This window comes from Cynoglossus semilaevis, chromosome 2 (assembly GCF_000523025.1).
Source record: "Cynoglossus semilaevis isolate Cse_v1.0 chromosome 2, Cse_v1.0, whole genome shotgun sequence".
NCBI classification, from domain to species: domain Eukaryota; kingdom Metazoa; phylum Chordata; class Actinopteri; order Pleuronectiformes; family Cynoglossidae; genus Cynoglossus; species Cynoglossus semilaevis.
Genome location: NC_024308.1, coordinates 5,876,129 through 5,900,754, shown reverse-complemented (window position 1 = coordinate 5,900,754; position 24,626 = coordinate 5,876,129). Strand labels below are relative to the sequence as shown.

Genomic DNA, 24,626 nt, shown 5'->3' with positions numbered 1-24,626 from the left:
GAAAAGATAATTTAAAAAAAACATTAAAAAAAAACCCCCAAATGTTCCAAAACTGAAAAGATAATTATCTTTACTGTTGAAGGAAAATTTTAACTTGACCAATTTACCACTATCACTTAAAAACAATGAAGAACAATTAAAAACAATGGGCAAAGGAGAAACGCCATCACTGCTAAGCTAGCAGCAAGGCTAACATAGCCACCGTGGCTAACAGATGACAAAATAGCGTGGCGCTCTACAAGTGTGGACGTTGCAATACTGTGATATTGACAATAACATCACATCCCTCTCATGCTAAGAGTTTAGGGGAACGCATTAACGATTTATAGTCATTTTTGTAACTTATACAAGCTGATATCATTTGCAGCCCTCAGAAATGTTGAGTAGGGGTCAATAGAGGGGGATCAGTCAGTAATGCTTCTAAACTTAGAAGTTGGGACTACCCAAGATCAAAGGACACAAAAAACTAAGAAGCGAATTAGAGAACAAAAATCCCCCATAATACACAAATCCACTGTTGAGACCACACTTTTTTTCATCCGTTTTTCATTAGACTCTACTACATTACAATCTTTCAATATTTTCCACTTTAATGGTCCTGCATTTCCTGTGCTTGATTAATAAAATAAAATAAAATAAAATCTGGGAATGCCAAGAAAGGTCCTGAGAACTATTTCAAATGTTTCCTAGGTTTGTGTGACTTAGTCTTTGTGTACGTTTTAGCATTAAAATCCTGCATGTGCATCCATCTCAATACTGACATCATTGTGTTATAGAAAGTTAGTGCAGTCACATTAAGGAAAAAGAAAGAACAAAACATGTTCTTTCTCTTTCACGATCAGTCTCTTTCACTAAATAATCTTCATTCAGTGTTCAAAGGGACCAGGCAACAGATATTTATGGTTCTATGTTACAGAAATGTAACATCTTCCTGGGACTGCACCCATCGCCAGTGAGCATCGTACTCTAGGTGTGTTTTGCCGTTAATTTTGCAAGTGTCCATCTCAATTTTTCCATTTTTGTATGGTTTAACTTTGGGACTCTGGCTGCTTCCCAGTTTCTTGGAGAGGTTGACCTTGGCTGGGCTTCCTGTTTGTGCCGCGGGCTTCTCCAGGACATTGTTAGCTTTTACAGATTGTGTCTGAATCGTGTCTGCAGTCTTGGTCCAAACAGGAGCATCATGTTTAGAGCCCTCGGTCTTGTTGACAGAAACAACTGTTTTTCTATTCACAGCCTCAGTGACCCCGGTGACAGCACCAGTTACCGCTGATCCAGGTCTTCCTTTTACCTCAGTTCCACTTCCAACCTTAATTTTATGGTCATTTCCAACAGCTCTAAGCCGAGCTGCAGTATCCGACCTCACACCAGCCCCAGCAGCTGCGACGGGGGCTCCTGCTGTTAAAGCCCCAGCAACAGCCTCAGAAACCGGTGGCACTCCAGAACAGATGACTGACTCTGAGCTGGAAGCGCAGTATTCGTCCATGTCATCAGCCAGCGTGTCCAGGTAACTGCCAATGGAAATGTTGTCCAGCTTATCATTGGGGTCGTGCAGGCTGCTCCAGGAACCTCTCCAGGAGGTGTCTGGGCCTTCGCCGAGGCTGTACTGGCTGCTAGTGAGGCTACTGCATCGGCTGGTCAGCGTGCTGCGCTCCTCCAGCAGCCACTTCACCGCCTCGATACCTTCATGCACGGCCAGCAGCTGCTGCAGGATCTTTACATCCACAGAGCGCAAGTGAGCCTGAGGAAAAATGGAAAAAAAAAAAATTAATATAAAAACGGAATAAAGTTAATCTTGAAAAAATGGAAAAAGTAATTTTATGGGTAATAAATCCATAGAGAATATATGACATTAAAAACAACAGTAACAGAAAATCCATTTCAGATGATATTGCCTCAGAAGCCTAGCTGGAGAATTCACACTCAGACTTGAAACAATAAATGAAATATTTCCTCTTGCCTTAATAACAACATCTTTGGGGCCCCGTGAGATCCTCAGAAGGACCAGATAGGGGCCCTGCCCCTGTCTTTGACATTGTTTTGTTACATAATGTATGACAACCAGAGACAAACTAAAGCCATAACTATGAGTAGATATTTATTCTCGGCAGAGACATTTGGCTCCTGAGTCAAGTGCAAACACTGTTAAAATGCTAATAAACGCCAGCACATCACCATAATTGGAAGTCACAAAACTGGAGCTGACGGACGGAGTACGAAGAATGCTGCGCACATTGTCTTAACAACTGAAGTAACAACAGAAAACTGGGCAGGAGAGAGAGTTGACAAAGAGGTGTACGGTGTGATGAATCTGTTGGTCTGGTCCACAAATGCACAAAGACCGGTCACAAATAATAACATGTCGTCCGTATTGATATGTGTGGACATTACAAACGGCCAGTATGAAGTAAAATATGGAAACGGCCTTGGAAAATTCCTCCCTCAGAATACATTAACAGAGGTTTGCAGTAAAGGGCAGGGCCAAGAGGTGATATATGAGGCTGACATTCAAAGGCCAGCCTGATGGTCTTCACCTCCTGCAGATCACCACTAACTCTCTCTCTCTGTGTGTCTCACTCTCTCTCTCTCAAGCTTAATATAAACACAGGTGAAATTAAAATTGAAATAAAACACACATCAGTAGTATTTGTTTCCTATTATGTATCTTAACTGTAGCCTTTCCAATTCCTTTTTAATGTAAGATATAAATATATATATATATATGTATATATATATATATCTTGCGGGCCAAATATAATTACTCTGCGAGCCAGATTTAGCCTGCGGGCCTGAGTTTTATTTTTAAGTTATTCCATCATTTGTATTAGACACAAGTAAAATGAGCTGCGATCTATCTGCTGTGAATCATCTATTGTCCCAGATATATACAAAAATATTTCACATTTATTAAATGTTAATTTGTCTCAACTATTCATGATTAATAATCATTATTAATTCACAGATGACCTGTGATTAATTAGATACAAATGTAAATCTTTTGAGAGCCCTGCTACAGTACAGGACACATTTTCATCCAATAAACAGAGTGGGATGAAAAAGATTTCAACACATTTGTGTGTGTGTGTGTGTCTATGAGCCAGAAGAAAACAGAGACGGAGACAAACAGAGTGAGACTGCACACAGAGGACCAACCCGCCAGCACACAGACATGTAGGGTGTGGATCAGATTCGAGTATTTTGCTGTTTTGCAGCAGAGTGAGTATCTAATGAGTCTGGCAGCGGATGTAGTTCCAGGCCTGTCAGTGCTGAGGCGGCACAATGCTAAAAAGGCTGAACACTGAACGAGTCTGCGCTGGTTCTTCAGGAGTCGGCCCTGTACGTTCACTGTTGCTGCCGGTTGTCTGTAGGTCTGTATACACAGATGTACGCAACCTTCAACACAGGCAGGACACGCAAGCGTTTTCTAATTAACAGGACAATAGATGATAAATGTTGTGACTAGTGATTGACGTCATTCATTTTCTCTGGAAATATTTTACTGACAAGCCATGGTCCCTTCATCCCATTGACCTCTGTTCATACTAGTTTAAAGTTCATTTAAAAACCATGGAAAACACCTACAGATTGGACCAGGATTAGATGTTCATTTTATCTTTAAAATTAAAATAAATAATAATAAAATAATTTATTTTTAATATCTGTTGGATATTGTGTTATTCTTAGGTTCCTGCCTCTTCTTTCCTCTAAAGAAGTAGGTATAAAATAGACAGGTGCATGTCAAAGGTTAAAGGTCAGATTGGGGCAACATGGTTTCAACATGACAGAGAAGCCAATGTTAGAGCAACAGAGTGAGGTCCAGGATTATCCAGTCTCCAGGGCCGAGACGCAATCCATCACTTTTTGGCCGCCACAACACAACAAAACAAAACAGATCTCACTTCCTGTTCAGGCTCGAGACCAGACACTGGCCAGCTGAACTGTAGCAGACAGTAAACATTGACTTGACCAATTTAGAAACAATCACCAAGTTATAAGGAAGTAATTTCTATTTTACTTTGAAGTTTTGGATGTTACTTCAAGCATCAGAGAAAACGCTACAGCACATTAAGAGCCAAAAGACAGGGAGGGCTGGTGGTGACCGCTGAGCTCTCACATCTGTATGTGCTAAATCACCTGGACGTAGGTTCAGATCTGAGTTTTCTGCCTTTGGAAGACTCCCAAAAATCACAGGCACCTCGACTGTTATCAGTGAGATATTTACTGTATTTTTTGGAAATAAAAAAATCCCTGTCTCCTCCGGCTCTCTCTTTATTTTCTTACACATATTTCTAATGGGAAATTTAAACATAAACCCTGGCTTTCTCCCATGACTAAACTTTCTGTAAAGACTGATAAAGAGTGATAACCTGACAGCGCAGAAAATTACAAGCTCACGCTCACTTAATATATGCTGGAATACATCTCTCTCTTAGTATGTGTCTCCTAAAGTCTCAGTTAACTTAATAAAGTCTGTATAACATTTAAACGTGTAAGGATTATAAAATAATTAGCCCGATATTAGCATATTACGTAATATGACGTGATGTCCCATCAATAAGGGGTCAGGTGCATTTAAAAAAAAAACAGATAGCTTTAAATGCAAGTGTAGGATTGTAATTATGAGACGAAAAAAAAACAGATTGTAGCTTTAAATGCATTTTTTTTCAAGTGTAGGATTGTAATTATGAGACGATCTGCCGTGTCAGAAACACAGGCTCGAGGATGTGTCGACAAAATTAATGTCTGTGGTTCAAAACGATCCCACATGCACAACTGAAACCTCATGCCTGACGCAGACTCTCATGCTGCAGTGAAACAGCTTCTCAATGTCACACGGCCAGTGAACAGACTGCTGAATCACTGCCAGCAGGGAGGACACACATATGCACACACACACACACATACAAACACACACACATACTCTTTAACACCAAAATAAACAGTCCAGTTCCTCTGCTTTCTGTCCCCTACTGTAGGTGACTGTGGTTTCAGCTTCTCAACTTCTCTGCATCTTCACCTTAGGTCCAGAAGACTTCATCTATTTCTACAGGTTTTTCTGCCTCTGGTTGATCAGTATAACAATTAGTTATTCGAATACTGTCACAATTTAATCCTGCTGGATGGAATGGTATTTTTGCAAAGCCCAAAAATCAGAAATGTTAAAGGTCAAATGTGTCATCGAGGATTCATGAAACGCCTGTTGTCCTCATATTTACAGTTATTCTGCTCATTTTATTTTTATTAATCTAGTATTTCAGTGACTGTACTGTAAATCTGCTAAAGAGCTCGTCTCGTCAATTGACTCCAATTGTCTTCCTCTGTCCGTCAATGTGAATAAAACACTGTCAAAACAAAAGTGAAGACGCTGCATTCTGTCAGGAACCTCTGAAGCGATCAATAAACCCTAATGCTCTGGCTGCTGTCTGATTGGAGGAGTCTGGTCAGGTTGCACTGATGAAATACAATATATTTATCGAAAGAAGATGGAGAGGAAATGAAATGTCGTAAACACAGCCTCCGGAGCTGTGATTTTAATTAGACAATCACTAACTTCATCTGAGAGGAGACCAGACTGACAGAAGAGGACTGGATCAATTGTTAAGGCGTTAACATGGACATTCATCTGACTGCAGGTAAAAGACCAAGATATACAAATATTCAGGGACGGGGAAAAGACATACAGAAAGAGTGGAAGACATGGACAAAAACAGTAGAAGGACACACCCTCAGGAAGGTGGCTTGAAAAGGTTGGCATTAATCATGAACAAAGTGTGTGTTTGCCTGAGTGTGTGTGTGTGTGTGTCAGACGGCCAGTCTTTTGTGGTTATAAGGGAACACGTCTGTATCCAGTAAATGTCTAGAGATCTATAGAGAGTGTCTCCCATCAGAGACCAAGGACAGGACAGGAACCCTACAGTGTTAGAGCAGCACAAATCAGACTTTGATTAGAGAGCGTCTCCCATCAGAGACCAAGGACAGGATTTAGATCCTGTCAGATCTGACAACCCTACGGTGTTAGAGCAGCACAAATCAGACTTTGTTTTTAGTGTCTTTTCGACTTGTACCAGTGCAATGTTGCTGCTGTGCTTTCTCAACCTTTATAAATGTTGACATAAATCTTTTAACTTTTTATATGCAGCTCAGGAGTGTGGCTGTGCCAAACAATCTTGGCTGGTTTTCTGTTGGTCCTGGATACAATTTCTTCTACGATGAAATAACAGATAAAGTATATTATCACATTAAATACCCTACATGCTACATGTTTGAAGTAAAAAGCTAAGATTTAATCAAGTGTCATGTTGTTTTATCTAGGGCTAAAGATGTCTGTGTTGTTTAATAGGAACCAACACTACAACACTATACATGCAATAATTGCAGAGACAACGTGTCCTGACATTTTTCCTTGACTGTTACAAGACACAGAGCAAAATCTCATTTCTTGTAGTGGTTTTCCAGAAGCAGCCATCCATCAGCATGATGTGTGCTTACAGCTGCACCACTGGATTAACAGATGAGTTAGGAACGCAACGGTGACTACAACTCACATAAAAATCCCACTCAAATTCACACAAGAGTGCAAAGAGAGAGTGAGGGTCTCCCAAGGCTTCTCGGCAGAGCAGACAGTGTGTAGTTGTGAGTGCAAAACTAAGTGAGAGCAAAATTGACATCCACCTGGAATGTGTCAAATTGATTAGTTATAATACCAGGCAGAAATAATCAGAATTTCAAGCAAACAAAACAAGATTTTCTTAGCAACCACTGCCGGCTGCAGTTATCGGCACGGTGAAGAACTTCAAGTAAACAAGTAAACGAGAAGCCATCTCACTCAACAACGTGAAGTTATCACAAGATATCAAAAACATCGTAATTGGACTCAATTCCTACTAAAGTTGGGTGGTGAAGGTTGAGCCGTACCAAGAACTTCTCCTATATTTTATAGTAGTTATAGAATTAATATAACAATACTATCAATTAGTCCATATATGGAAACTGCGACTCATTCTGACAACACAACGTCAGTCATGTTTAGCAGCTATGTTCTAAACCAATATTCCAGCAGTCAATCCTAGACAGTTTCCACATTTATGTAGCACAACATTGTTGTTTAGCCCCATGACACACTTTTGAACAGCAACCCACCATTTGAGAACCACAATTGGAGCCATTTTTTCCATCGTGCTACTAGCATGAAAAAGTCTACTACTACTACTAAGTTAGCAAACACACTTTTATCCCAAAAGTTTATTTTTCCTGTGATGTATTTTCATTGATTAGTAGTTAAACTGCTGATTTTGCGGAATGAAACCCAGGCTACGTCGTTGGAATGAATGCGTCGGCCTGAAGAAAACAAGAAACACGCACACGCACACACACATACACATTAACAAACACTTACCATCTCCATCTTCAGTTTCCTGATCTTTTCATCCAAACTCTTCTTTCCGGTCTCCTTGCCACCGTCGTGAGCGACAGCCAGCTTCGCTTCTCCCCGGAAAGAGGACGCCTCTTCCCGCAGACACCTGAGCAAACCTTCGGGAGTCTTACGGCCGAGCTTCATCTCTATGTCTCTCAAATCGGGGGTGGATTCGTTGACAGCGCCTTCATCCATCGCGTCTGTGTTTAGGACGTGAAAAAATCCGCAGAGACAGAGAATTTACGTCCTTTTGGTTTGTTGGACAACGATGTAGTAGGAACGACTCTGTCCAGGACCGTGTGGCATCATATGCGGCTCCCGGACAGATTCTCAGTCTGACAACATCACAACATCGTTTGTTATTCCGGTCGTTTAAATTTATTTTACTAACTAAGTCTTTAAATCGCAATGGACCGACGCGCATCAAGTGAAACCATAGGTCCAGGTGGCAGATGAATTTCCGGTGCTATTCGTTTGCACTTTGGTCTGCGGCTGTAAACACAGTCCTGTGTTGTGGATGAGTCTCGTTGCTTGTTGCAGATCTTCACACTGAGGGACGTTGTTGCGCAGATTCCACCTGCATGAAGCAGAAACAGTGTAGCAGCAGTGACGAGCGGGCCGTAAAGCCAGACGGAAGGACACCATACTGCATCCGGTTATGTGGTTTCGGAATTAAAGTCACCAAAAGGAACCAGTTAGTTTTCCGTGAGGACCTGCAAAAATAAAAGACAAAACTTTTTAAGTGAACGTTTCAAGGGATATGGCACCAAGGAAAATAAACAATTTAGGGAAATTCTTAAATCATAGGAGAAACGTAGAATAATAATGATAAATAACTTAACTAAAAATAGTTTTAACTAAATTACATGGAATTAAATTTTTTTTAATTAAACGGTTACTTTACTAAAGAATCCAGGGAAAATCTGAGTAAAAGAAGAATTACAATTCAGGGTAAAGTGTAGTAGAGTTCTGAGATGTAGCAAGGGTCTGGGTCAGAAAACATAGATACAGAAACCAGAGTGAAATTCTGAATTACTTAAATAAATATGTAAGTAATAATATTGTTTTATTCTGCCTTGAATTGCTAATTTTGGTTAAATCAAGTTTGCAATAGGACGTTACAATAAGACTGGATTCTGATGAGAAATGACAGGGAAATATTTCTCTGAAAATACAAAATAAAAGAGACATTACTGACATCAACACCTCAACCCATAATGCTTTTGTTTGGACTCTTGGCTGCTGGATTACAGAAATTATTATTCAAATTGAAGCATCTGTAATCCTAACTGTCATCTGCCTGGTGGTATCCATGATGAACCACCATGGCAACCACTTGCAGAGAGAGTGTTTCTGCACACCCACATCATATGAGTGGAGAAAAGCAGCCCACTCAGAGCAAAGACCCACAAAAAGTATAAACGTCCTGCAGCGGAATGTAGACAACGTCACGTTTCAACGTTTCATTTATGCAAAAATAAAGCACACACATTTTATGTAGGAAAGTGAAAGCTGCATCATTAGTAACAGTGGCCAAATAGCCAGTGGAGACCATGAAGTATTAGGTAACTAAGTCTTTAATATAGACTAAAAATGTACAGGTTAATATCTTTAGTTACTCTACTGTATCAACCTAACCTGCCTCTGGAGACTAGCTTCAGTGAGACACTCGTAATGACAATCGACTTTAACTATTTCCTTTGGTTCGGCCGTCAGTTACATTTGTCCTCTATCAAATGAAACCTATCATTACTGGAGGATAGAGATCGCCGGTGCAAATCTCAACCCAGGGGCAGGGCTGTGGTGTGTTAAGCAGACACTGCGAACTCCCCCGCTCTGTGGGTGCAGCAACACCTCGCCCACTGACACTGTAATATGGAATCAAAGTTTGTGTTTGTACAAACGCATGTTTTAGTACAATGACAAATAAAGCCTTTTTATTGTCTTCTTTAAAAAAAAACATCAGACTTTCCAGAGCCCGATGGTTCACATTTTTGCAGTTGACAACAACCAACAGACAGGCAGCTTAATCACTGCTGCTCTGCATTGAATGTGACTTTTCTGTCAAACTCTCAGAAAAAATGAGGTAAAAAGAGACTGTTTTTTTATCATATAGTCTCGAAATGAAATCACACAACTTAAAAGCGGCTCACGGTACACAAGGGTCAGAAAAGTAAAACATGTACCAATAGTCTCTCGCTGTCATCCTCCTACTCTATGGGCTGCACAGTCACTCCCAGCCCAACCTGTTCAACCTGTCTACAGCTGGATGACAAGAGTGGGTGGTGAAGCACGTCCCAGTAGAATGATTGGTGCAGACTCAGAGGAGAAAAGGAATCCCATGTGGGAGGTTTTTGAATATTTACTTATAAAAACAGTTGTACTGTATTTTCCTTCATTTTCAAGAGGAACGGCTGGTGGAGGAGGGGTTGGGGGCCATGGAGGCAGAAAACACAGCTGAGATTGAGTCTCTGATGGAGGACATGGACTACATCCCCGGTCACTTCCACCTAGAACTCAACCTCAACTGTGATCCTGTCGGGCCTGTGAAGCTCCGACACAGGGACACCTACCTGAAACAGGAGAGTCTGTGGGGAGAGTTAGAGGCTGAGGTGGGATATTTTCAGTATGCTGTCAGAAATCTCCTGGGTCTGCTAGCTTTTCACCTGGAACAGCTGGACACGGCTGAGGAAACATTCAGGTAATGGCTGTTGATGTAGCTTGTTTGCTACAGGTAATCACTGTTGTTATGTTGTGGCTACATTTATTTAAACGCTAACTACAAATTATGCTTTAGTTTTGCTAACCCTGACATGCTAATATGTATAGATTAAGTTTACATTTGTATTTATTTCACAAAATGAATCATTAATATCATCGATACATTTGAGCTTAGCTTTTTTGGCTAATTTTCAGTTAGCTTCTTTGGCTAATATCAAACAATTTCCCCCTTTTATTTTGAGCTAATTTTTACAACTTCCTAGTTTCTACCCTAGTATTTATTATTTGTAATTTGGCATGTACTTTGGCCACCTTTAGTTTGTATTTCTATATATTTATTATTTGTAATTTGGCATGTATTTTAGCTTATTTTGGCCACCTTTAGTTTGTATTTCTATATTTTAGTTAACTATATTAGGGAAAATATTGTTATACAGCTAATTTATATATTTTTTAGTGTTTTTAACCATGTATCCTCAAACTCAGCTCAGCCATATAAATATAAATCCAGATTTCTGATCATTAAGCTAGTTGAAATTATGTAACACAGCATTTAACAAGAGCCTCCAGTCAAAACATCTGTGAACAGCAGCTCTGTGAAGCTATCCTTACATCTAATGTTCTGCATTGTTGACTTTGGCTTCCTACCACAATGAAATGCTAATGGGTAGAGACAAAAATGGAAGCTAATTATTATACTAAGCACATGGTGCTCTGTCTGACACGTCACCAGTACACCAGTGCTCAAGTCTAACAGACTTTAAACCAGCTGTGCTCAGATGTGTGTGAAAATGTGACTGTCCACACAAACGTTCCAATAGTCGCTAAGACATTTCTGAAGAAAAGCAGCGGACAAACCGACAGGTGGACCGTTAAAGGTATCACTAGTCAATACCAAAGAAAAAATCAGATCCAATGAAAGTAAAAAAAAAATCCATTAATATCATATGAGGCATCCTCTCTGAAAAACTCTGCAGAAACACACAGAAACGTCACTCTGTGATTTTCTTTTCTTGTGCATCCCCCTTTTTCAGAAGTATTTGTAAAGAAGACCCTGGAAACCTGAATGCCTGGGCCAACCTGGGCTATGTCTACGATAAGTTAGGGAGAGAGCTGGACGCAGGGGAGTGTGTGGAGAAAGTTTCTCAACTTATGGGTCTAGAAAGTGGGGAGGCCACTCAGGAGGAGACCAGACTGCTGGCTGCTCGCTGTCTGGCTGAACAGGCTTACGTTTATCCACACGATGTTGAGCTGGACAGTGAGGACGATCTGAGGGAGAGGCTGACCGCCGCGCTGACGTTATACAATAAAGCTCTGGACTACGGGGGGCAGTTGGTAAGAAAGGAAACTACACACCCTAAGGCTTATCAATGGATAATGTTACTGTCATATAAAGTCATGATACTGTGTCCAGATTCCAACTGAGGAAAAGAGAAGCTGGTATTTTAAAATGGCAACCATCTACTTAAGGTACAAGAAAAGCAAACGCTCATAAACCTTTCAGTGTTTGTTCAATGTCTCATGTTTACTCTCTCTGCAGACTAGATGAAATGGTCAGATCTAAGGAGGACTCTGAATACTACAGACTTTCTTACTATAATAAGGGACTGAAGTTGCTTAAGGAAACACTGGAATCTGAAAAAACACAACATAAAGGTGAATTACCTGCATTTCCGTCTGTTTTGTTGTGTATTTGGGTTCATCATGAAACACAACAATAGATGGATGGATGGATGGATGGATGGGTGGATGGATTGGACTTTACTGATCCCAATTTGGAAGCTGCGTACATTGACAGAATTATGGCAAAGTTTAAAGTTTGGGTTTAAAGACAGAGCTGTGGCAAAGATGGTGCTAAAAGTCAATTAGAAAAAAAAAGTAATAGTTTTGTCAAAATCAAACATAAAAAAGTGCATTGTCTAAGTGAATAACACTGAGGAAAAAAACATCAGAAGAAACGATAAAACTAACATGGCTACGTGTGCATTTCTAAGGTGCACAATCCATTATATTAATTTAGGTTCATTATCAAGACCATATACAAAGGAGCAGAGAGGTGTGAATGGCAGCTATGAGTCAGAGCAACTGTGGTATGAAACTGTTTTACTGACTGAGAGCAGACACTATCGTCAGCCTTTGTCATAGCCTCTCCTCTGTTGACTCTGGTTCTGTATGTACTGTATGTATGTTGAACTACCTCTGTTCCCAGCTTTAGCCTGGTGTTATATTGGCATCTTGTTGGAGAGGAAGGAAGAGTTTATGACTGTGCCCATGTCTGTACATGACTGTGGATTCTCTGCCTCTGATCCTCTGTCCTGCTATGGAACTGTAAGTCCAGCTGTGCAGTTAAACTTTTAATTTTACTTTACAAATGTGAGGCAGATGCAATGGTTGCAGTTTCTGCTCGTTTAAACCACGACGCAGCAGTTACACATTAACCTTGTTAGTCAGATTTATGCCTTGTCAAACACCGATACAAATCTTTTATCAACTGTAGCTGGATAGAATTTTATGAATGTTATCAGTTCAAAAGGAACGCTAGAGAAACATTTGATATCTGCTTGACACGTGCGTTTGTTAAACTCTCTCATACAGCACCTGCTGTTCATATTAACTATGAGAATCATTGTTTTCCATATCAACATGCCATATTTACAGAATCACAGTTTACATCAAGGCTGTCAACATAAATGTGGTGTCTGTCCTTTGTTACCCATACATTTACAGTTATGGGTTATTTATCCAAATCAGTGAATTTGACTGGAATTACAAACTGGAATTTAAAAAACATCTAACAAAAAGCAACGTCAGACCAGCAGCTCACTTCAGCTACAGTGAAAACCTTTAGTAATAGATTTTTGGACTGAGTTGGATTGTTTTCGATGTCTGTTGAGGTCTACTGACATTACATGTTCCAATTCTGCACCATTACAAAAAACTATCTGTGTCTTCAGGCCATTAATCTAGCCAGCGATGATGCCTTCATCCTGAACCTTTTGGCCAAAGTCTTCTTCCTGTTGGGCAAACATGAGATGGCCACTGGAATCAGCAACATGGCCTTAAATGTGCTGCCGGATCCAGAGCTCAACTGGCAGGCGTACTGCACCCGCGCCAAGGTAATGAAGCTGAAGCTTATTTGAAAGATTTTAAGATATAGTTAAAGTTTCTTTAAAAAAAAATCTATGTCGTGTGTTCAAAGGTTCCATGTGGTCAGGCTTGCTTATGTATTTTCCAGTGGAAAATACCTCCAGTAGGTGGCAGTTATGCTCTATAATTAGATACAGAGCTGATGGTAAAACCCAATGAAAAACAAACAACGGTGCTAACTTTGACTTTAGAAAAAAGACTGTCGCTTATTTAAATCTATGGATAAAATACTTTTACCTAACTGCATTTATGAATTATCTGAGGTACAAAAAAAGAAGAAAGTAACAAGGTGATAAGTGATAAGTGATGGAAAATTACATTACAAAAATGCATGTTGAACATACAGGAAAATTGCATTACAAAAATGCATGTTGAACATACATTTTTTTGACCGAGTTACGAGATTAAACTCATCAAAAAACAGTGTGGTACCTGAATGCTTTAATCATACAAGAGGCCTTGTGTTTACTGTGCATCATCACGAGGCCAAGAGGGGGCACTACATCCCAAATGTTCACCTGCACAGAGTTTCAAAACATTTAACAGAATCCTACACCCTGGACCTTTATTTTGTGTTTCTGAACATTATTATTATTATTATTATTATTATTATTATATCTTAGACACGTAAACACAGCCTAATTTTTTTTTTTTTATTAGATCAATGTAATGCTTTACGTCAGGGACCTAGAAAAGGCAAAGCATGGCCATGGTGGAATCCCAGACCGACAGATGCTAACAGAGGCCAGGAAGGACTTGGACAAGGTTCTCAGTGTGCGTCCATGTCTGCGCACTCACCTGGAGATGGCTCAGGTGAGGACATTGATTACGGCAGAAAGACATACAGTAGATCTACAGTATGTCTCATGTTGTGTAATAGTTATTTATGTCTCCTTTTTAAGGTGTACTACTACATGGGCGTGGACGCGGTCCAGGAGAGTCTTTTGGTGGACGAGGCAGCCGTTAACAATGCACTGGTGAGTTTGTCCCATGCCCTGCAGTTCAGGATCGGGGACTGTCTACCAGACCTCCACGTGCTCAGGGGACGCTGGGGAGGAGCGTAACGGTGCAGGCTGCTTCAAACAAGCTGTGGAGTTAGAAAGGCCAGGGAGCACAGACACCACGGCTCTGCGCTGCCTCCTACAGGCACTCCTGGCTCTCTTCATGCAGGGGAGCCCTGATCCCAGTCATGCGGTGACCCAGCTGGAGACGTGCGTACAAAGGGCAGAGGAGAGGTACCCCAAAGACATTGTGAAGTCTGAGCTGAGGTGTTTATACAGGACTCAGCCAGCAGAGGTCACCGAGTTGTCCAGAGCTCTGATCAGCACGGGACGAATGGATCTGGTGAAGAGGCTGCTAGAAACTGTTCTGCCTAAACAAGTGGCGAAGAGGAAAGCTGGTAGATCGTTTTCTTTTGCATGAGGCCCAAATACAGATAAACTCTGGACTCTGATTGGACGGTGAAGTCCACCTCCAAACAAGATCATGAAATACTGCATGTGTGCAGAAAGAGTGGAGGACGAGTCGGTGTCAATTAACAGCATCTCCACCTAAATGTAAAGAGCATGGCGTAACATTTTAGATGGAGGAAATTACCTGCGAACAAGTGTTACCTGAGCTGAAATAAACAATGACTTACTAGAATGGAATGAAATGCCGAGTTATTTTTAAGTTGTTTTTCTTTTGGTGCTTGCTCAGTGAGTTATCGAACATGATTTTCGTTTCGGGGTTTTTTCCCCCCTGTTATGTTCTGTAAATTTACATTTTGAACTGGTCTTTGTTCACTCTTCCTTTTATTATATATTGTATTTATAGTCGACCACATTCGTGTTACTGGGGCTTTCTTTTACGATAAAGGAAAGAAAAATAGGTTTTACTCAAGTTGCTTTTTCCCCCGATACGACCCTCGCCAGTGATCCTACAGTACAGTACATTCCAGAAATATGGCGTAAACTTACGAGCATTAGCGACGAGGCAAGTTCTGCAGCATTGTTCAGTTTGCTGCCAATTTTCAAATGCCTTTAAAACATAAATCTTACACAGTTTTACTCAGTGACACTGACAGTCAATCAAATCCATGTGTGTTTTTTTCTGTAGGAATGGTAATCAGATTGGTTTATTTACAAAATCATATCATTTAAAAAAGGAAAATGTTACTTTGTGTTTACATCACACGTTACATTTTGATGAGGATTTGTATGCCTGTAATTAGGATGATTGACAGTGACAATTAAAGGCACAAATAGATCTTCTCTTGCTAATGTGGCGCTCCTTGAATCAGGCCTAATGTCATTTTATTGCTTCATATTGCAACAGTGTGGAAAGTGATGTGAACCAGGTGAACGGTAAATGGCTCAGAGTTCTTCAAGGCTATTTTCATTATGAGTTTAATGCGTGAATTTAATTGTGGCATAAAATATAATTCACGCCTGAAACAAATGACACATTGTAATTATTACGGAACATTTTGTTCTTGCCTTTTTTGTGTACTGGAAGTATATACAGAATAAAGAGGAATGTTTTTTATTTTCACTGAAAGGTTTACTGACAATTTATGATGACTCTTTTCTTTGATGAATGAGGTTGAATTTTTTTTTTTTTTTTTTTTGACAAACCTATTTACATTGTCAAAGAGAAATGTGCAGCAGTTGGCTGATGTCCAACAATTCTGGTTTGACACCTTCACTGTGACTGCTGTTTTCCCAGCGAGGCAGATGCCACGCCATCATCGTGAGCAGCTTCACTCTGATCGGTCAGGTAAGGATTTGTACAATTTGAAAGAAAATATAAACTTAAATCAAATATAGAAATCTAATTGCAAAGCTATATGGACATTCAAAAGTGATTCCTTTTATTTTTAAACACAGTGACAAAAAGTGCTGTTGGTGCGTCGTGAGGAAATGCCAGACTTTTGAAGAATTTTTTTGTCTGTTTAAGTCATGAAGTTAGTAGGATCTGGGGTCAATGCGATGCGTTGACTATTGATGACGAGAAAGCAGTATTAAGATCAAGGGTTTTCTAAAATATATTAACAAACTGCAGAAAACATCATTATTCAAAACATGGTTTTTGTTCATTTCTATTGTTGTTGTTCATTTTTATTGTTGTTGTTCTATTTTTGCTCCAAATCTGTAAATAAAACCAGATTGTAGGCAAGAATTCTAGTTAATGTTAAACTTGACTACTTGTGCTATAATACAATGAATCCTAAGGTTGTTTGATTTGGATATTGCCTTTGTATTTTTCCAATTTCTGTAGGAACTAAACAGACAGGTACGCATGCACACCGGTGGAATCTAAGACACAGCAATAAAAAAAAATTTAAAAAAACTTCACCAGTGTAGATTTAGACTAAACAATAAGACAGTTTCAACCCTGTCCACTCGTCAACCTGAGCAATACAATTACTGTATCATCGCTGCTTCCTCTGCTGGCGGAGGAACGGGGGGCGCTTCATATTCTTGACTGACATAGAATAAGACTGAACTGTAGTATCTTTTTCAATCCATTGCAGACCTTGTGTTGACCATTCTACTTATTCCATCAGTTCAACAGAAAATGGCAAAAGAGTCGACTTCCTGGAGTACTGGTCTCTGTGACTGTGCCTATGACCTCACACACTGTAAGATTTAAAGTCCACGATCACTTTCTTACTCTTTTTAGATTGACCTGAGTTAATTCAACTTGGTTTGTTGTTGTTTTTTCAGGCTGCTATGGCTGCTGGTGCTGCTGTTGCCTGGCCTGCAACGTTTCTAAAAAGTTCGATAACGATTGTTGTCTCCCAATGTGTGACATTTGCATACCTGCCGTCCTTGCTGCCTTTTCAATCCCTCTGATTGCACCTCCTGCAGGCTTGTCCCTAAGGGTAGCCATTCGACAGCGATATGGCATCAAGGTATAAAAAAAAGAGCAATTAAATTCAAGTATCCATTGGGGAGGAGGTTTAAGCCTCTTGATAAAGAATTTTTATTATTATTTTTATTTTCAAATTTCTGAGTTAAGGTGGACTCATACTGTATGAGCGTTCAATTCACGTTACATGGTACTTGGTGTAATTATATAATGATAGAAAATCTCTCAAAATCCTCCAAGTGATTTGGATTTTTCTTTCTGCAGGGTCATTTACGTGACGACATTGCGACTTCCTGTCTCTGTATGTGGTGCTCCTGGTGTCAGATGGACCGTGAGTTAAAAATTCAAGAAGGAAAGAAAACTGAGGTCGTGAACTGGACCCCGGTGGCAGTGAATGTAGTCTCTCAAAGTCCACCTCGAGAGAGCCAGCTGGGCCCATCAGCTGTTGTACTGGGCTTATGATGTCATAGAGAAACTAAACGACTAATGATAATAATTTTAACAGGACTCTTCTGTGGCAGAAAACTACCTTAAATTTTAAACTGTGAGGTTCATGATTATTATTGGGTCTACTGGGTGTAAATGTGTACAAAGACTGTAGAATTCAAGAATTAAAAATGTTCAAATCAATTAAATCCATCTGGATATTACCTCTATCTCCACTTTGTCATTACACTGCATATGCATTACCAAAATGGTTGATATTGAATAATCTATAAATAAATTTGATCTTAAAAACGCTGACAGACTTTTGTGGGTGAACTTCACGACATTAATATATTTTTTGAATTTTTTTGTATGTTTTGGTTGTTCAGTTGCTGTTGAAACTAGGACGTCATTTTTAAACAAAATATTCCGTCCAATCTGTTGTCTAAGTGCAAATGCTTGACTTAACTTTGTGCCTTGTCCAGAGACACTATCGCCCCCCCCCAGAAATATACTTTTACTATTAATCAATAAATTAAATGCCCCATCTAAACATCAATAACATAGATATAAACAAATATATTGATCATATAAAATAGTAATAATTAAGAAAATATTTTATATTATTTATATTATATAAAGTGACGGGTAAAAGGGACAAGCGAGGGACAGAGAGCGCGACAGTGTCGAGTGTTCAGGTCATTGACGACAACAATATAAAATAGAAATCGTTCTTGGCAAAATTAAAACAAAGTATTCTTGTGGCTTTAAAAGTAATTATATATATAGAATGTGAAACTGGAAAACTAGCACATGCCACACCTTCAATCATATTGAACAGTGCAATTCCCCCTTCTGGGAAGTGAAGACTTTTACCTTGGCCCTTGAATCTGGTTCAGCCGCATTGCTTGGTTTCCCAGAAGGAGGCTGCACTGCAACATCAGGACGCAGTCTTCTGTAGGCTCCTCCAGTGACAACACGGATTTCCACTCAGTCAGGTATGAAGGAGTTTTTAACTTTATAGGAAAAGAAAAATGTTTGCTGTTTAATTTGTCAATACATGTGTAGTCAAATGTAGTCAATTCATATGAGAAATCTGATTGCTGCAGGAATTCACAATATGTAATCTACTGTATGTCATGTAATCATCCAGTGTAAAGAGATAGAGTTTGGACAGGTTCAAACCATGACATCACATTTTTTAGTTGCTATTTGAGGATCAGTGTTTTTTTTAAATTTCTTATTGATATTATTGTTTGTTATTAATATAATTACACTTTGTTGTGTTTAATTTGAATTTTTAAAAAATATGTGTAATGCAACATCTTGTCCTTTCTCTCTTAATCTGCCATTGAAAGAAATGTTGCTATATTTTGTTTTCCTATAAAAATGTTTCAATTGTATACTTTTTGAAAACCCCAATAAAAAATAATATTGAAACAAAAATCTGTGTTGTGTCAACAGGTTTCATCCAGTTCAGCAGTCGATGGCAGAACCATTGACTGAGTGGAGCACAGGTCTCTGTGACTGTTGCGAGGACACCAAAGATTGTAAGACCAACCTCTGCGTCTAAAAACCATTGACATACTTAATGTGTTCCATTCATCGTCGTCAGTTCCTAATTCCTCTTACTCGTTTCATTTATTTTCTCAGGTTGCTATTGCTTTTGGTGCTGCTATTGTATGTCCTGTGATGTTTCCAAAGGATTCGGAGAGGCTCGATGTCTCCCGATATTTGACATTTGTCTCCCTGCCTGTTGGTCAGCATGTGGAATTCCTATATGTGTCCCTCCGGCGGGTCTGTCTCTGAGGGTTGGCATGAGACACAGATATGGCATCAAGGTATAGAGACGCTGGACAAATTTAATAGTACTTTGATTGGGATATCTATATTTCCATACTGTATATATACATATATCTATATTTTTTTACTTAAATAGCGTTATCATTTATTTTCCCTCAGGGTTCTCACTTGCAGGACATCGGATATTCTTGTGTCTGTGTGTTTTGCTCCTGGCGTCAAATGTATCATGAGTTAAAAAGGCGAAAGGAAACAACGACGCTTGTGGTAAACGCTCAACCTGCAGCGGTGACAAATCATCCAGTACATGAGCCACCTGCTGGACTCTACCCTCAGACAGCTATCGTATTGGCTAAATACTGAAATGCATCAATCGAATCAAATAAGCAGGTGAACATCCAAGCCTTCACCACCGGGGGTTAAAATCGATCTGTCTTTCTGTAGATCATGTCTTTGTTTTAATGTTAGCCTGGAGTCAAACTGAATAACTTTTATTTCCTGCACCTCTACTTTATAACTTACGACAATACACACACTGTGGTAAAAATAACTTCAATAATGTAAACTTTTGACAGGTAATTATTTGTATTTTGATTTCTGTTTTCATTTGAATGACTGTTGACAATGAATTGAGGCCCCAGCCAATGACAATCAGTTATACATTAATACATTCTCTTGATTTTTATTTTTTACTGTAATTGAAACATAGTAATATATATATAAAAGAAATAAAATAAATTCTGCATAAACATTGCGTTTTTGACCATCAATCTAAACTGTTTAATTTCACATTAATGTTTACTTTTACTACGGACAGGTGGGAATGTGTCATCGCAGCACAAGAACAAACTGTAAGTGCGGTTCCTTAATCAGTAGGTGAACTGGTAACAGGTTTTGGGTACTATGATTAGTCATTGTTACATGATGTGTGTTACACTGGTCTGCCTGCAGTCGAGATCCATGTCCAATACAAATACCCAATCCATCACGAAAAAGAGTATCAAACCATGGCTAACTAAAACTAAAATACCAAGTTAAACTATTATATTTCTATATTTATATTTCTTCTGTGATGTGATTGGTTGTTCTGTCTTTTCCACATTTTATTGAAATTGGTGATTTTCTTATAGATCAACAAACTGTGCCTCTCTAAAGCCACGTTACATCCTTTCCTCTGTTTTTGTTACAAATACCTTTCAAACAAACAGTTTCAAATTAGGCCTGTGGTGATTAAAAAAAAAACAGTGGAAAGTCTGGGGCCTTGCTAACAAAGTTATTGTCTTTATGGCTGCTGCTTTTGCAGTCATGTCTTTGAGGGAAGGAAAGATTCAGGTTCTGCAGCATTGCTGTAGCCTGACTTACCCAGGATGCTCTTCCTCATCCTTGTCCTGGGTTTGTCATTCTCGGCCAGATCGTGTCCAGGTAAGAGCTTTTTTTTTCGGTTCTCAAAATTCCTGAAAGATAAGAGATCTTAACTCCATCGCATTTTAGTGTTTTAACCATCAGTTATAATAAAGGTAAAACTACTTCCTGGTTTTACTTATGTGTTTGTTTCAGGTGTCACACCCACTCCATGTGTCAATAAGTACTGTGTTGATATATATATAAATACTGTACTTGACGTTGGAAAACTTGTTTAAGATTACAGATACATTTTTAAGATTTACAAATGGCATCAATGTGTCTAAACACACAACTGCATCCTGATATTTTCTGTACTTGTTAGCAATGCTGCAGTCAGATCTACAGTTCATTTAGCTGGAACTGGGAGGTAAACTGCAGTCACTTTTAAGGAAAGGGCATGTACCTGATGTCATAGTTGAAATATTTCACCTCTACTTAACTGCAGACTTAACTACCTAAGTTAATTTTTAATTCAAAACCCATCCTATTACAGTGTAGTTGGTGTAATTATTTTTATACAGAAGATATCTTACTAAAGAAAATGTATTATTTTTACACAGAAGATATCTTACTAAAGAAAATGTTTTTTGGGCTGTTTCAGTTGATATATAGAAATAGAAATGGGGAAAACAAAGTAATAATATATGAAGTTTAGATTAAAATAACACAGGGAAACGGTGGAAAACCACAGGGTCATATAGTAGACTGTTGTAAACAATTGGCGGGCGGGGATGATGGCATTTAGTCTGAACGCTAGCCAGCAAGCTAATATGAGCTAATATGAGACCATTGCTTTGAATTTGTTGAAACATAGAATCTGAACAACCAGGATGTAAAGTCAGGCTAGTATATTTATACTGTATCTATCAAAGTACAGTTAGCCAGAAGATATCCACACAAAAACAACACGGAATTAATCACAAATACCATAAAACTTATTTCAATAGGGCAACGAAACTCAGTTCAGTGCTTACCAGTTCGGTGCTAACCAGGTCAGTGCTAACCAGTTCAGTGCTAACCAGTGACCACAGGTTTTTGAGTTTTGACAGATGTTTCAGAGAAGTAATGTAAAGTCTGTCAAGAATGAACAGAGGTGGGAAAGTCTCCAGTACAAAAATAACAGTGACAATGCTCTTTTAGTTCTCTTCTCTCAGAACATACAACACCAGTACACTGACTAATAGGTGTGACCCTTCAGGTGCTCACAGTTAGACGTGCCTCCAGGGAATGTAACTCTGATTCACACCTGCTCTCTAGTGAAACTGGAGGTCTCCAGGAAAGTGCTAATCACAGAAGCTGTTAAAATATCTATGAAATCTACTACAGGTGGTCCTCAGTTTACAATGTCTTTGATGTACAGCGTTTCATAGTTACATTGTACACCACAAAGTGTGGCATAATTGTGTGATAGCAGAAACATGGTCTAAAATTTAACAAAATATTAATTTAAAAAACACTCCTACAATTATAGAAAAAAAACTCCCATAAACTCAAGAGACAACATGATGACACAGATAAAGAGGTTTTTAGGAAAATGCTGCTCTGTAGTAGTGGTAGGATTTTTGAGCTACATTAACTCTTCTGTATTGTGTTTGTTCAGCTTCATTCTTGACCGCAAATATTACAAGCTCATCATCCAATGGCACTTCAACAGCCCTTGAGTGATTGGCACAGTGGTCTCTTTGACTGCTTTGAGTCATCAAGCACATGTAAGGTTCAAATCCCCCACTGTGACAGATGTGCAAGGCTTTGGTTTAAATCTGTTCACTCTTCATCCCTTCTATTACAATTACAGGTTGCTATGGTTTCTGGTGCTGCCCATGTCTTGCCTGCACTGTTGCTGGAAAGTTTGGACAGAATCGTTGCCTCCCACTGTGCGACCTGTGTGGCCCTGCTGCACTGACAGCATGTGGGATACCTCTGTTTGCTCCTCCAGCTGTCATCTCCCTGCGGGCGGGCATCCGCTACAAATACAACATCAAGGTGCGGTGTCTGTAACTCCTCATGTAGCACCATCGATACTAATGACGCGCTAGCAGTGTCGATATAAAACAATGGCACCGAGAGAATTCATTTAAGAAGCTTTTCTCATTTTAGGACTCGTTAATAATATTGACACTTTAATTAAGGATACAACTTTTGTACTTTGTAAAAGCACCCCTTGGTTTTGTTACTTCACTACTAGTATGATGTCAGAAGTGCAAGGAGGCTGGAGGTTCCCTCATAAATTTACTGATTTAAATCACATTATGATAGATAAAAGTAATAAATATTACAGATAAAATGATCTACTGATAATCAATCACCAACTATAGACATTGTTGAAGCAGAAACTCAACAACATAGATACTACTGTGTTAAAAGTATTTTTAGTTTTAACCAACTCAAAAATTCTAAAGAAACCACTAGGATTACAGACAGGGGTAGGGCTGCTACCGTCAGTGCCTCGCCCCGCAATGCAAGCTCTACGGACTAACCAGGCTGCTGGACCTGTTCAACCAGGACATGGAGGCAGCACAAACTCTGACATGTTCAGAAATCACACTTTTATTTATACCCCCAAGTCATTCAAAATGCCTTCAACGCCCAGGGTGGGCTGAAAAATGTTCAGTAAAATATACAGTAACACAGGCAGACCTGATGTAGGGGTCTTCTATTAAAAAAACATATCCATGATTTCAGATGATTTTCATGAAAAAACATGATGGTTTATCTTTTAAATTTTAACTTCATTAAGGATTAAGAATCCATTGTCACATTTGACTAAAAAAAAAAATCAAAGTCTCATTAAAGGTAAAAAAAAAAACAATGTTGGTGTCATTTCATATAAAAAAAAAACAAAAACAATTTAACAGCATTAGATTCAGAAGTAGACCAAGATTTGTTGTGGATTAACAGGATTCTGAACTAAACCAATGATACTTTTCTGTGTCTGTTTAGGGCACACTATGCAAGGACATCTGCTCTTCCTGTTTCTGTGTGTGGTGCACTTGGTGTCAGCTGCACCGGGAGTTAAAGAAGCGGGACAAAAACCCTACTGTGGTGGTCAATGTTCAGCCAAGACACGCCCAGTGAGCGTGAAGGGTTTGTAGCATGAGATTATGTATTCCACTAGTGAAAAAGAAGTTCTAGTTCTTGTTTCTCTTTCTAATTATAGAGTCTTTAGGGTAAAATCTTGATGTTAGAACAATGACATATACTCATTAAGAATAATTCACATTTCTTTAGCTATTGTAACCCATTGATACATTTCTGTGGTGTCAATATGGCTGTACCAAATTAGTCTAATAAAATTCACTTGAATTATAGAAATATTGTTGGATTGTCTTTTTTTATTATCCTATCCTTAAGTCTAGATTATTTATTACAGGTCTAAAGTCTAAATTCAGGCTCTGAGGTCTGTTGGTGAACACAAGCGAGTTTATATAAATAAATAAACTATATTTCTTATGTAATAATTTATATATAATTTAAATATGCAGACCCCTATATATATACTGTATATATATAGTACATATATATATACACTGTATATATAGTACATATATGTATACACTGTATATATATATAGTATATATATACACCGTGTATATATACTATATACGTATATACACACAGCCAAAATATGTTTTTTATAGTGTTTTATAAACAATTCAGGGAAACTTCAAAATGCATTTTCTACAAAACTATGTATGAAAAAATAAAGAAAAATGTCCCAAATAAAAGAGCACAAACAAACAGAACCAAAAGTTCAAACCTGGTTGAACAGGTTGACTTCTGAACCGTGGAACCGTCCACTGACAGACGCCGACACAAACATGGCTTCAGGCATTTGTCGTCATTTCATGCATAGTTTTACCGTAGA

The 24,626-nt window shown here is 38.9% G+C and overlaps 4 protein-coding genes across 4 annotated transcripts; 3 read left to right on the top strand and 1 right to left on the bottom strand.

Annotated features, from left to right (window-relative positions):
• Positions 1 to 17: 17 nt before the first annotated feature.
• On the bottom strand, positions 18 to 21,255 carry lurap1 (leucine rich adaptor protein 1). The gene is made up of 6 exons (XM_017041244.2): positions 20,720 to 21,255; positions 18,434 to 18,573; positions 17,083 to 17,138; positions 11,798 to 11,914; positions 7,394 to 8,124; positions 18 to 1,738 (listed from the first exon to the last, which is right to left on the bottom strand). Exons 5-6 carry the CDS (start codon positions 7,604 to 7,606, stop codon positions 911 to 913), a joined length of 1,041 nt encoding a protein of 346 aa, XP_016896733.1. The 5' UTR covers positions 7,607 to 8,124; positions 11,798 to 11,914; positions 17,083 to 17,138; positions 18,434 to 18,573; positions 20,720 to 21,255; the 3' UTR covers positions 18 to 910.
• Positions 9,126 to 16,900, top strand: ttc22 (tetratricopeptide repeat domain 22). Its single transcript, XM_008332630.3, is given in 10 exon segments — positions 9,126 to 10,112; positions 11,167 to 11,467; positions 11,547 to 11,602; positions 11,673 to 11,788; positions 12,342 to 12,460; positions 13,087 to 13,248; positions 13,940 to 14,092; positions 14,182 to 14,327; positions 14,329 to 16,036; positions 16,827 to 16,900. Coding segments are annotated over 9 exon segments (1,689 nt in total). The 5' UTR covers positions 9,126 to 9,849; the 3' UTR covers positions 14,702 to 16,036; positions 16,827 to 16,900.
• On the top strand, positions 16,556 to 18,084 carry LOC103395071 (cornifelin-like). The gene is made up of 3 exons (XM_025054149.1): positions 16,556 to 16,901; positions 16,987 to 17,174; positions 17,396 to 18,084. The coding sequence occupies exons 1-3, from the start codon at positions 16,838 to 16,840 to the stop codon at positions 17,591 to 17,593; spliced, it is 450 nt and encodes a 149-aa protein (XP_024909917.1). The 5' UTR covers positions 16,556 to 16,837; the 3' UTR covers positions 17,594 to 18,084.
• Positions 21,256 to 21,323: 68 nt separating the features above from the next.
• On the top strand, positions 21,324 to 23,877 carry LOC103395086 (cornifelin-like). The gene is made up of 3 exons (XM_008332668.2): positions 21,324 to 22,470; positions 22,557 to 22,744; positions 23,702 to 23,877. Exons 1-3 carry the CDS (start codon positions 22,401 to 22,403, stop codon positions 23,834 to 23,836), a joined length of 393 nt encoding a protein of 130 aa, XP_008330890.1. The 5' UTR covers positions 21,324 to 22,400; the 3' UTR covers positions 23,837 to 23,877.
• Positions 23,878 to 24,626: the final 749 nt, after the last annotated feature.

Bases quoted from the DNA above. Each gene is read 5' to 3' on its own strand.
- lurap1 (XM_017041244.2), bottom strand. From the start codon at position 7,606: ATGGATGAAGGCGCTGTCAACGAATCCACCCCCGATTTGAGAGACATA. The intron at 1,739-7,393 runs GTAAGTGTTTGT...ATTTTTCCTCAG, and splicing joins GGAAACTGAAGATGGAGATG to GCTCACTTGCGCTCTGTGGA.
- LOC103395071 (XM_025054149.1), top strand. From the start codon at position 16,838: ATGGCAAAAGAGTCGACTTCCTGGAGTACTGGTCTCTGTGACTGTGCC. The intron at 16,902-16,986 runs GTAAGATTTAAA...TTGTTTTTTCAG, and splicing joins TGCCTATGACCTCACACACT to GCTGCTATGGCTGCTGGTGC. The intron at 17,175-17,395 runs GTATAAAAAAAA...TTCTTTCTGCAG, and splicing joins GACAGCGATATGGCATCAAG to GGTCATTTACGTGACGACAT.
- LOC103395086 (XM_008332668.2), top strand. From the start codon at position 22,401: ATGGCACTTCAACAGCCCTTGAGTGATTGGCACAGTGGTCTCTTTGAC. The intron at 22,471-22,556 runs GTAAGGTTCAAA...TTACAATTACAG, and splicing joins CTTTGAGTCATCAAGCACAT to GTTGCTATGGTTTCTGGTGC. The intron at 22,745-23,701 runs GTGCGGTGTCTG...GTGTCTGTTTAG, and splicing joins GCTACAAATACAACATCAAG to GGCACACTATGCAAGGACAT.